Source organism: Aotus nancymaae, unplaced genomic scaffold, assembly GCF_030222135.1.
Source record: "Aotus nancymaae isolate 86718 unplaced genomic scaffold, 86718_ANA_hifiasm-v0.15.2.pri h1tg000053l, whole genome shotgun sequence".
Classification (NCBI taxonomy): domain Eukaryota; kingdom Metazoa; phylum Chordata; class Mammalia; order Primates; family Aotidae; genus Aotus; species Aotus nancymaae.
The window spans coordinates 22,412,011-22,424,876 of NW_026988467.1; the positions used below are offsets into that span (position 1 = coordinate 22,412,011).

General features: G+C 45.6%; 1 protein-coding gene across 3 annotated transcripts in view; it reads right to left on the reverse strand.

The window, feature by feature from the left end:
- AUNIP (aurora kinase A and ninein interacting protein) overlaps positions 1 to 12,866 on the reverse strand; it is a 39,914-nt gene that overhangs the window by 13,552 nt on the left and 13,496 nt on the right. The window contains exon 1 of one of the 3 annotated variants that reach the window (XM_064363502.1): positions 5,424 to 5,505. The exons of 1 other annotated variant lie outside the window; for it this stretch is intronic. In XM_064363502.1, coding sequence (XP_064219572.1) covers positions 5,424 to 5,426 — 3 coding nt within the window. In that variant the 5' untranslated portion in view covers positions 5,427 to 5,505. Of the gene's footprint in view, positions 1 to 5,382; positions 5,506 to 12,866 lie in introns of those variants that run through there. One more of the 3 variants, XM_064363503.1, reaches the window with a different exon arrangement.

Consider the following 12,866-nt stretch of genomic DNA (forward strand, 5'->3'; position numbering starts at 1 on the left):
TTACCTACAAGTTTGTCTTAAAGTTTTTTTTCATGGTTCACTATGACCTTCAGCTCTAGTACATAATTTGATCCAACTTCTTTTTTTCTTTTTGAGACAGAGTCTTGCCCTGTTGCCCAGGCTGGAGTGCAATGGCATGATCTCGGCTCACCGCAACCTCCGCCTCCCAGGTTCAAGCGATTCTCCTGCCTCAGCCTCCCAAGTAGCTGGGATTACAGGCGCCCGCCATCTCGCCCAGCTAATTTTTTGTATCTTTAGTAGAGACAGGGTTTCACCATGTTAGCCAAGATGGTCTCAAACTCCTGACATCATGATCTACCCGCCTCGGCCTCCCAAAGTGCTGGGATTACAGGGGTGAGCCACCGCACCTGGACCCAACTTCCTTTTTTCATAAGGGTAACTCTGGTCTTAAATTTGCATATGAAGTCTCATTTTCCACACACTGACATACATGAAAGTATTATTCCTTTTTGCCATGCTCATTCTTCCTTTATGCTTACCAGGGCCCCCTACTCTTTCTCTTCTCACTTTTAGAGTCACTGAGAGCATCATCACCAAGTCCTTTCTTTTTAGTCTTTCCAGCATTAATTTGATGACATTTAGGATGAAAATCTTTCTAGTCAACACTGTCATGCCTCACTGAGTTAGGGTGAGAGCATGATGCTACCTCATAAGAATGCCCTAAGGAGGATTGTCTAAGAAGTGTTACCAAGAAAAGCTGTCAGGATTCTCATCATATGCATCTCCAACAATTTAAGTTAGCTCTGTTGAATTAGTAACAAAGTATTAATTCAAAGCTTACTTCAAACCTCTCTTAGTTCTTCCAGACCTGCAGAACTAAAAACACACTACCTTAGTTTAAGCTCTCATAAACTCTTGCCTAGCCCTGGACTATGACAATCGTCTCTTAGCTGGTCAGGCCTCCATTCACCACCAATTTCAATTCATCCCCCACATAACTTCTAGATTAATCTTTCTTTTTTTTTTTTTGAGACAGAGTCTCTCTGTCACCCAGGCTGGAGTGCGACAGCGCAACCTCAGCTCACTGCAACCTCCGCCTCCTGAGTTCAAGTAATTCTCCTGCCTCAGCCTCTCGAGTAGGTGGGATTACAGGTGCCTGCCACTACGCCCAGCTAATTTTTTTGTATTTTTAGTAGAGACGGAGTTTCACTGTGTTAGCCAGGATGGTCTCGATCTCCTGACCTCATGATTTGCCCGTCTCGGCCTCCCCAAAGTGCTGGGATTACAGGCGTGAGCCATGGTACCCAGCCTCTAGATTAATCTTAAAGTACAGCTGTCATCACATCATCTTGCTCAAAATCTGTCAATAGTTTCTCTACTACCTGTAGCATAAAGCGTAGACTCACACTGCACACATTGATGATTCCAATTTACCTTTTTCTCTTCTACCAAAACCCCCTGTGCATTCTGTAACAATACTCAACTACATGCCAGTCCCTGTTCTTGGCCTCCACCCTCTTCATTTGTATGCCTCACAGAGAAAAACATTTTTCACATTTTTCTAAAATGCTATGTACTCTTCAGCTTACCAAGCATTCCTGATTCCCCCAGCCATGTGTGGTCTCTTCCTCTTCTGAACTGGTCATTTACCTCTTGGAATCTCAAAACTTACCATCCTACAAAATCCTGGCATCAGCATGTGATTCATATACCTTTTTCCTATCCTGCACAGAACTCAATATAGCTTAATATACATAATAGGTACTTGATTCAATAAATAGGAATGTGGATATGCAGGAAGGATTTCTCATTTTCATTTTATTTATAACTACTCATTATATTTTTAGCACAACAGCAACAGAGCTGTCAGAACAAACTAAGGCTTTTCTAGCTGCGATCCAAGCTAAGATGAGCTCCTGTCACTATAATTGATGTCACATATAAGGTCCAGAACACAGATGGGATGGAAGAAAACACCCATTGAGAACTGTGAAGTTTTCTCTCCCAAAGTAATTTAACAACACAAAATTATTGCAGGAATCTTCTCAAGAACCACCTGTATTGGTTTTTCATCTAAACCTCATTGAAAACAGGGAAAAGAGAAAAGGAAATTTCTCCTATCACAATCCCTAATTGTAGACCTAATATGTCTATATCCACTGGCATTACTAAGTCTCATTAAAGGGTGCTCCCAGGCGGGGTGCAGTGGCTCACACCTGTAATCCCAGCGCTTTGGGAGGCCAAGGCAGGCAGATCACTTGAGGTCAGGAGTTTGAGACTAGCCTTGGCCAACATGGTGAAACCCCGTGTCTACTAAAAATACAAAAAAAAATTAGCCAGTTATGGTGGCAGGTGCCTGTAGTCCCAGCCACTCAGGAGGCTGAGACAGAAGAATCACTTGAACCCAGGAGGTGGAGGCTTCAGTGAGCAGAGATTGTGCCACTGTACTCCAGCCTAGGCAACAGAGCGAGACTCCATCTCAAAAAAAAAAAAAAAAAAAAAAAAAAGGCCAGGTCAGGTGCAGTGGTTCATGCCTATAATCCTAATCCTAGCACTTTGGGAGGCTGAGGTGGGCGGATCACCTGAGGTCAGGAGTTCAAGATCAGCCTGGCCAACATGATAAAACTCCCATCTCTACTAAAATACAAAAATTAGCCAGGCATGATGCCTGTAATGCCAGCTACTTGGGAGGCTGAGATGGGAGAATCGCTTGAACCCAGGAGATGGTGGTTGCAGTGAGCTGAGATCATGCCACTGCACTGTAGCCTGGGTGGCTGAGCGAGACTCTGTCTCAAAAAAAAAAAAGGGGGACTCCCTGTCAATGAGATTTTTTTCACTTTAAGGATATAATGCATGCATGTCAGAGGTCATTGTACATTTACTCTCAGTTGTGCTCTAATAAGGATTACTTATGGAAGATCTGTTTAAACCTTCTCTTTACTTCCATATAGCAGTGGCTGCATGTGGTCCTCTCAATCACAGAGATAACAGTCCTATAAAAGAAAGAAGACCACTGTGCCTTGACTGAAATGCAGTGGAGAAAGAATCCTTACTCTGGAGCAAATCTTGAATCCCCCTGGAAAGTGTTAACTTATTGATTGATTGATTGAGATGGAGTTGCACTGTGTCGCCGAGGCTGGAGTGCAGTGGCACAATCTCAGCTCACTGCAACCTCTGCCTCTCAGGTTCAAGCGACTCTCCAGCCTCAGCCTCCTGAGTAGCTGGGACTATAGGCACATGCTACCACGCCCAGCTAATTTTTTGTATTTTTAGTAGAAACGGGGTTCTTAACTGTGTTAGCCAGGATGGCCTCAATCTCCTGACCTCATGATCCACCTGCCTCGGCCTCCCAAAGTGCTGGGATTACAGGCATGAGCCACCACACCTGGCCCAAAGTATTAACTTTAATAGTATTGTAGTATATGCATACAATCAGCCACTATATACCTATTCTCCCAATTTCCAAATACTATTTCAAGTCACATTTTCTATTTTTATTTTTCTCTATCCTTTACCTACTCAGGTACCAATTTCTGTCTGCTAAATTTAATCATATCTGAAGATGCAAAAGTCCTTTAAAAGACACTGAGAGCTGGTCCAGATAACTGGACCAAAAAGTTTTTGTTGTTGTTGTGGTTTTTTTAGACAAAGTCTCACTCTGTCACCCAGGCTGGAGTGCAGTGGCATGATCCTTGCTCACCACAACCTCTGCTTCCTAGGTTCAAGCAATTCTCCTGTCTCAGCCTCCTGAGTAGCTGGGATTACAGGCATGTGTCATGATGCCTGGCTAATTTTTTTTTTAATATTTTTAGTGGAGATGGGGTTTTACCATGTTAGGCAGGTAACTTGAACTCCTGACCTCAAGTGATCTGCCCACTTCAGCCTCCCAAAGTGCTGGGATTACAGGTCAGCCACCATGCCTGGGCCTTAAAAAAATGTAAGCAGTCCCCTACTAAGCCTATTTAGGTCCTTCTTGAGCGTACCTATACTTTTATATGTGTAATTATAGAGGCCAATAAACCAAAATAAAAATAAACAACTGGCCACATACAGTGGCTGACACCTGTAATCCCAGCATTTTGGGAAGCCGTGGTGGTCACATCACTTGAGCTCAGGAGTTCAAGACCAGCCTGGCAACATGGTGAAACCCTGTCTCTACCAAAAATACAAAAACTCAGCTGGGTATGGTGGCACATGCCTGTGGTCCCAGCTACTTGGGAGGCTGAGGTGAGAGGATCACTTGAGCCTATGAGGCGGAAGTTGCAGTAAGCTGAGATCACGCCACTGCACTCCAGCCTGGATGACAGAGTGAGACCCTGTCTCAAAAATAAAATAACAAAAAATAAACAACTTTCAACTTCTATCATCCTGGAGTAAGCCCTTGTTATTTCTTACCTAAACTTCAGCAGCATCCTCCAAATTCCTCTAGCCTACCTGTCAGGATACTACACACTCTCAAATAACCACTATTGAGTAAATCTTCTTAAGAGATAGCTCCCATGACAACAAATGCCTTCCATCAATTTCTAACAAGATAGCACTAATTTACTCTCCTAAGCTCACCTTCAACTCTAGAGAACAGTCTATACTTTAGCTAAATTGAATTACTCCCTATGTAGTAAAGAATGTTGGCCAGGCATGGTGGCTCACGCCTATAATTCCAACACTTTGGGAGGCTGAGGCGGGCAGATCCCCTAAGGTCAGGAGTTTGAGACCAGCCTGGCCAACATGGTGAAACCCCGTCTCTACTAAAAATATAAAAAATTAGCTGAGCTTGGTGGTGCATGTTAGGCCTCCGAGTCCAGGCCTGGCCATTTTAGCCTTGGTGACCTGCATGTACACCTCTGGAAAGTTCCCAGGAGCCAGAAGGTCTAAAGTAACTACAAGTGATCAGGTGGCCACAGAAAGAAGTAAAACAACTTGTTCCTGCCTCGACTAATTGCTCTGCAAACCTGTACCCATTGTTCCTGTTTAGCTTTGCAAAAATTTCCCCCAGAAACTGGGTTTCTCAAGACCCCCACCCCTGTGACTATGTCATCTACTGCACCTTCCCTTCTGACTGCAACTGACACTCCCCACCCTTATGATCATGTCTGTTTTCCTCTACCCTTATGATCATGCATCCCATGATGGCTTTCCTGTTCCCAAGACAGATAACCATCTTTAGCTAACCATTTGCCCCAACCTATATAATCAATCCCCTCTCCTACACCCTTTGCCTAACTCCTTTCTTGCACTTGGCCCGCTTGCACCCAAGCGTGAAATAAACGGCCTTGTTGCCCACACAAAGCCTGTCTGGTGGTCTCTTTACATGAGCGATACGTGTTGACAATTGGTGCTGAAACCCAGGACAAGGGAACTCCCACAGGAGACCAAACCCCCTGTCCCTACCCCTGGTGCTCCCTCTGTGAAGAGACCTACCCACGACCTAGGCTCATCAGACCAGCCAGCGAACCACTCACCATCCGCAGATCAGATAAGCGGTTTGCCTTAGCTCTTCTTTTGCCTTTCTCACTATCAGCTTCCTTCTCCTTTCAGTTTCATTTTCCTCTCCCTTTCAGCGGAGACAAGGAAGACAGGACTTCCTGTGAGGTTCATGACCGGAAAAAAAATCCTACACAGGTCACAGAACCAAGAAGACAGTCTTCCCTTGGTGACTGATCATCGCAGAGACGTCTGCTTTGATAACTCACTCGCACTCCTTCAGTGACTGATCACTGCGGAAACATCTGCTCTGGTCACTCACTCACACTCATAGGGTGACAGATAATGCAGGGGATGCCCCCTTTGACGGATTCACCCCAGGTTCAGACCAACGTTTAGTGTAGGAAGCCTGCTAAACTGCTTGGTCGCGCATTCACTTTTCTTGTCTCCACTGCTCTTCTTAAACTATGGGCAACCTCCCGCCCTCCATTCTTCTCTCCTGCCTCTTGGCCTGCGTTCTAAAAAAAAAACCTCAAACATCTCCAGCTATCATCTGATCTAAAACCTAATCATCTTATTTTCTTTTGCAATACCGCCTGGCCATAATATAAATCGGACAATGGCTCTAAATGGCCAGAAAACAGCACCTTTGATTTTTCTATCTTGCAGGATCTAGACAACTTTTGTCGTAAAATGGGCAAATGGTCTGAAATCCCCTATGTGCAGGCATTCTTCACACTTTGCTCCCTTCCCAGCCTCTGCTCCCAAAGGGACCCCTCTCAAATTCTCCTTCTTTCTCTTCCACCTGTACCCCATCCCTACTGCCAACGCAGATTCTTCAATCTCAATAGACCCTTCTGACCTTTCCCTTCCCCCTCAAGCTGCCCCTCATCAGGCCGAACCAAACCCTAATCTCCGCTCTGCCCCTCACGTCTGACCAGAGCAGACGTCTCCACAATGATCAGTCACCCTCCCTCTTATACTTCCTCTGTCGCTTCTCCATCCCACACCCGCCCCGGGACACAATTCAGCCTTAAAAGTAGTTCTCTCTCCCTCCCCCGCCCAGCAGTTTCCCCTTCCAGAGGTGGCTGGAGCCGAGGGCATAGTCAGGGTGCATGTTCCTTTTTCTCTGTCCGATCTGTCCCAAACTGGTCAGCGCTTAAAATCTTTCTCATCAGATTCCACTAAATAGATCCAAGAGTTCCAATCTAACTCAGTCCTGCAATTTAACCCTGAATGACTTAAATGTTATTCTAACCTCTATTCTTTCTCCAGGTGAACGAAATAGGGTTTATATTCTGGCTCAATCTTATGCTGACACCCGCAGATGCCATGAGCCAGCCCTCCAAGAGGGCATCAGGGCAGTACCTAGGGAAGAACCCAATTGGCAATACCAGGTGGGCTCATCTGACATTGCCAAGTGAGACTATATGGTCTCTTGCTTGGTTGAGGGACTTAAGCAGGCAGCTTACAAAGCCGTTAATTATGACAAGCTTAAGGAATCAACCCAGGGCGAACATGAAAATCCTGCCCAATGCATGCCCACCTGGCAGAAACTCTAAGACGCTTCACAGCGCTAGACCCAGAGGGGCCACAGGGTCGCCTTATTCTCAATATGCATTTTATTACCCAATCTACTCCAGACATTGTCGGGGGCCGGTGAGAACGGCACGTCTGCCGGAGTCTCTTGACCTGCAAGAGGGTCCCAATACCTGGAAGAGAGCGCGCGCGGAAGAAAAGAAAAGACAGAACAGGCTGGAGTCTGGAGGGCTGGCCAGGCAATTCCCAATTTAGCAATGCCTAAAACCAGCAACTTTATTGTACACAGAGTTAGTATATATATCTTTTCCTACCTCATTTACAGGAACATTCTTTGCCCCACCTCATTTACATAAGCTTTCTTAGTCCCATCTCAATCAGAACAGATGCCATTATCTTAATAAAAGGAAGAGAGAGCCATCCGGCTACAAGCTTAGGCAGCGGAAAACACACAATGGGTACAATCAAGTCATGCAGGTGGGTCTCATTATCAGGGTGAGGAAACCTATAGTTAAAATGTTAATGATCTATGCAAGTCATCAGAGAGGTGATAGACCCATTAACTTTGCAAATAGCAGTCACAGGAACAAGCACAGGACCCATCAATAGAGGGTAAACAAAGTCATAAAACTAGCCCAGAGCAGGTACTTCAAGAAACAATGCCTAGTAAAACCACACAGCCTTCACCCAGCCTTTAGGTCAGTGGACCAGAAATAGGCTTCTGCAAACTCAAACTTCTATTAAATCTCTCTTTCACTGATCTCGACTGCCTCCAGGGGGTGGGAAACATGTCCGGGCTCAAGCTCCATTATGGCGGGGACACTGACTGGTCTCGACGCTGAAGCGATCCCCATAAGACATTAGGAAAAAACTTCAAAAACTAGACTCAGGCCCTCAAACCCCGCAATAGGAATTAATCAACCTGGCCTTCAAGGTGTTTAACAATAGGGAGGAGGCACCAAGCGCAGCAACAACCCATTTCAGAGCTGCAATTGCTTACCTGCATGGTAAGGCAAACCCCAGCCACTATTTCAACAACAAGGAACCTCCAGGCACCAAGGCAGGTGCTCCATCAAGCCATCCTCCTCTAGGGCCTTGCTTCAAATGCCAGAAAACTGGCCACTGGGCTAGGGAGTACCCACAGCCTGGGGCTCCATCTTGCCTTAAATGCCAAAAGCTTTGACATTGGGCTAATGAATGCTCACAGCTGAAGCCCCTGTCTAAGCCATGTCCTGTCTGTAGGGGACCCCACTGGAAATTGGACTGTCCGGCTCACATTATAGACACTCCCAAGGCTCCTGGAATTCAAACCCAATATTCTCCAGCCGACTGCTTTCCAGAACTTCTCAGGTTAGCAACTGAAGATTGATGCTGCCCGACTGCTTCGGAAGCCCCCTGAACCATCACGAATGCCAAGCTTTGGGTAACTCTTACCGTGGAGGGTAAGTCCATCCCCTTTTTGGTCGATACAGGGGTTACCCACTCCACATTACCTTCTTTTCAAGGACCTGTTTCCTTAGCCCCTTTAACTGTTGTGGGAATTGATGACCAGGCTTCAAAACCTCTCAAAACCCCTCAACTCTGGTGTCAGCTTGGGCAACACTCCTTTACTCACTCCTTCCTAGTCATCCCCATATGCCCTGTTCCCTTATTAGGGCCAGATATTTTAACCAGTTGCTACCTTGACTATTCCAGGACTACAGCCACATCTCATAGCTGCCCTCTTACCTGACCCAAAGCCTACCACACAGCCTTCTATCACATCTCCTCACCTTAACCCTCAGGTCTGGGACACCTCTACTCTGTCCTTAGCAACCAACCATGCATCTGTCACTATCCCCCCTAAAACCCAATCACCCCTGCCCTGCCCAAAAGTAATACCCCATTCCCCAACAAGCTCTAAAGGGACTACAACCTCTCATCACCTGCCTGTTACAACATGGTCTCCTGAAGCCTGCTAACTCTCCTTACAACTCTCCTATCTTCCCTGTCCAGAAACCAGACAAATCCTACTGGCTAGTTCAAGACCTTAGCCTTATCAAATTGTCCTTCCTATCCATCCTGTAGTGCCAAACCCATATATTCTCCTATCTTCAATTCCTCCCTCCACAACTCATTAGTCTGTACTCGATCTGAAAGATGCCTTTTTTACCATCCCCTTACACCCCTCCTCCCAACCTCTATTTACCTTCACTTGGACTGACCCTGGCACCCACCAGTCACAACAACTCACCTGGACTGTCTTGCCCCAGGGCTTCAGGGACAGCCCACACTACTTCACTCAGGCCCTCGCTCACACTCACAACCTGCTCTCTTTCTGTCCTTCAACTTCCCACCTTATTCAATATGTGGACGACCTCCTCCTGTGCAGCCCCTCTTATGAAACTTCTCAGCAAGATACTCTCCTTCTTCTTCAGCACTTATTCTTAAAGGGGTATCGCATGTCCCCTTCTAAGGCCCAGATTTCTTCTCCGTCTGTCACTTATCTGGGCATCATCATCCAACAAAATACCCGTGCTCTCCCCACCAACTGTATCCAGTTAATCTCCTCAACCCAACTCCCTCTACCAAACAGCAGCTCCTTTCCTTCCTGGGTGTAGTTGGATACTTTCGCCTTTGGATACCAGGTTTTGCCATTTTTACCAAACCCCTATATAAGCTCACCAAGGGAAACTTACCCAAACCCAGAGATCCTAAATCCTTTCCTCATTCTTCTTTTTGCTCTTTAAAAATAGCTCTAGAAACTGCTCCTGCACTGGCTCGCCCCAACTCTTCCCAACTCTTTTCCTTATATACTGCTGAAATTCAGGGTTATGCAGTTCGAGTTCTTACACAAGAGCCAGGTCCACGTCCTGTTGCCTTCCTCTCTAAACAACTTGATCTCACCGTCCTAGGTTGGCCCTCATGCCTGTGTACAGCAGCTGCCTCTGCTCTGCTCCTTCTTGAGGCTTTCAAAATCACAGGCTATGCCTCACTCACTCTGTACAGCTCTCACAACCTTCAAGCTTTAGTATCCTCCTTGCATCTCCCACATCTGTTATCTGCCCTACGTCTTATCCAACTGTATTCACTCTTTATACAAACTCCCACTGTGACTATTGCACATGGCCCCGATTTTAATCCGGCCTCTTATCTAATACCAAACATAAACACAAGCCCCAAACCCCATGACTGTATATCCTTAATTCATATAGCATCCTCCCCCTTTCCATATATTTCTCTCTTTCCCATTTCAGACTCAGATCACACATGGTTTATTGATGGCAGTTCTTCAAAGCTCAGTTAGCACCGGTTATGTGGCTGTATCTCATTCATTTATCATTGAGCCTGCTACACTTCCTCCCTCTACCACTTCTCAGCAAGCTGAACTAATTGCTTTAACCCGTGCTCTTACTCTTGCTAAGGGACTATGTGTAAATATCTATACTGACCCTAAATATGTCTTCCACATCCTACACCACCATGCTGCTATATGGGCAGAAAGAGGCTTTCTCACTACACAGAGATCTTCTATTATCAATGCTCCCTTAATACAGGACCTCCTTCAGGTTGCTGCTCTCCTCCCAGCCAAGGCTGGAGTTGTCCACTGTAAAGGGCACCAAAAAACTTTAGATCCCATTGCCCAAGGAAATGCTTTTGCCAATGAAACAGCTAAAAAGGCAGCAAACCACCAGTATCCCCTCCTAGCAGACAATATTTTTCTTTCTCATCAATTACCCCTATTGTCCTTCTGAATCCTTAACCTATCAGTCACTTCCCACTCAAGGATCTGGTTTTTGGATCAAGGAAAATTCCTTCTTCCTGCCTCATAAGCCCATTCTGTCCTCTCTTCCTTCCATAACCATTTTCATGTGGGATATAAGCCTTTGGCCCATCTCTTAGAACCTCTTGTCTCCTTCCCTTCATGGAAGTCCATACTTAAAACAATTACATGCCAGTGCTCCATCTGCCACTCCATCAACTCCCAGGGATTTTTAAAACCTCCTCCCTTCCCACTCACCAAGCGCTGGGATTAATCCCCACGCAAGATTGGCAGATTGACTTTACTCATATGCCCCATGTCAAGAAATTTAAGTATCTTCTTGTATGAGTAGACCTTTACAGGGTGGGTTAAGGCCTTCCCTACTGGAACAGAAAAGGCCACTGCTGTTATTTCTTGTCTGTTAAGTGATATCATTCCCTTATTCAGCCTGCCTACTTCCATCCAATCTGAAAATGGCCCTGCTTTCATTAGCCACATCACTCAAGCAGTCTCTCAGACCCTTAGCATTCAGTGGAATCTTCACACCCCTTACCACCCTTAGTCATCTGAGAAGTAGAAAAAGCTAATGGCCTCCTAAAAACACATCTTACCAAGCTCACCTTTCAACTAAAGAAAGACTGGGTATCCCTTCTACCTATTGCTCTTCTCTGAATTCATGCCACTCCCCGGGAACCCACAGGATATAGCCCCTTTGAACTCTTATATGGCCGCGCCTTTCTGTTTGGGCCTAACCTTCTCCTAGACACTAGTCCTCTTGAAGACTATCTTCCAGTTCCCCAACAAACTAGACAGGAAATTCGTCAAGCTGCTAACACCACTATTCCTGCCCTGCCAGCCAATTGGGCTACTTCTTCCGTCTCCCTACACCTACACACCTCTTTTAACAGTCACCATCGCTACCCTCCCATAGAGCTTCTCTATTTCTTACATAAGTTTACCAAAACTTCCTCAGACATTTCATACCAACAAGCTGCTATACTTCTCCACAACTATTTACAGCAACTCTCACCTCATATTAACTCCACTCCGCCCATATTAGGACCCCTTACTACACAGGCAACTATTCCCACTCCTGCTCCTCTATGCATTTCCCACCAACAAACCACCGGAATTCCTTTGGGAAATCTTCCAACTTCTAAGTGCTCCTTTACTCTTCATCTCCAAAGCCCTGACACACACGTTAATATGCCTTTAGGAGCATACCCACTTCGCTTCACTGACAAACCCTCTATCACTACTAATAACCTAAAAATATTAACAGTCATTATTGTCTAGGTTGACACCTTCCCTGTCTCTCACTCCATCCTTGGCTACTCTCTCCCTGTTCCTCAGATTCTCCTCTCAGCCCCTCTTCATGCTTACTCATACCTGGCCCTACAAATGTTAGTGACAGACTATTTGTTGATACTACTCATACATTATGAAAATCAAACCACCCCCACCACATAGTTACCTCATCAATCTCCCTTTCAACTCCTAACTGCTGCTGTTCTTGCTGAATCTTTAGGATTTTGGGTATCTGACTCCCCTTTCAAGGATTCCTCCCCTTTCAAGGATCACTCCCACCTTTTCACCCTACATTTTCAATTCTGCCTTCCCCGAGGCCTCCTCTTATGTGGCTCTTCCATTTATATGTGTCTACCCACTAACTGGACAGGAACCTGTGACTTAGTCTTCCTTATTCCTAAAATTCAATTTGCCAATGGTAATGAGCAACTGCCTGTCCCCCTAATAACACCTACTCGACAAAAAAAGAGTAGTCCAGCTAATTCCATTACTCGTGGGAATAAGGCTTGCAGCCTCCACTGTAGGCCTTGGAACTGGCATAGTGGGGGTCAACATCTCTGTCACAACATTCCGCAGTCTGTCTATTGATCTCTCTGCCAGCATTACAGACATATATAATACCTTGTCTGTCCTTCAAACTCAAATCGACTCTTTAGCTGCAAATGTCCTCCAAAACTGTCATGGTCTTGACTGACTCACTGCAGAAAAGGGAGAACTTGGTATATTTCTAAATGAGGAATGCTGTTTTTACCTAAATCAATCTGGCCTAGTTTATGATAATATCAACAAGTTTAAAGACAAGGCCCAAAAATTTGCTAATCAGGAAAGTAACTATGCTGACCCCACCTGGCCATTTTCTAACTGGATGTCATTGCTTTTTCCAATCCTTACT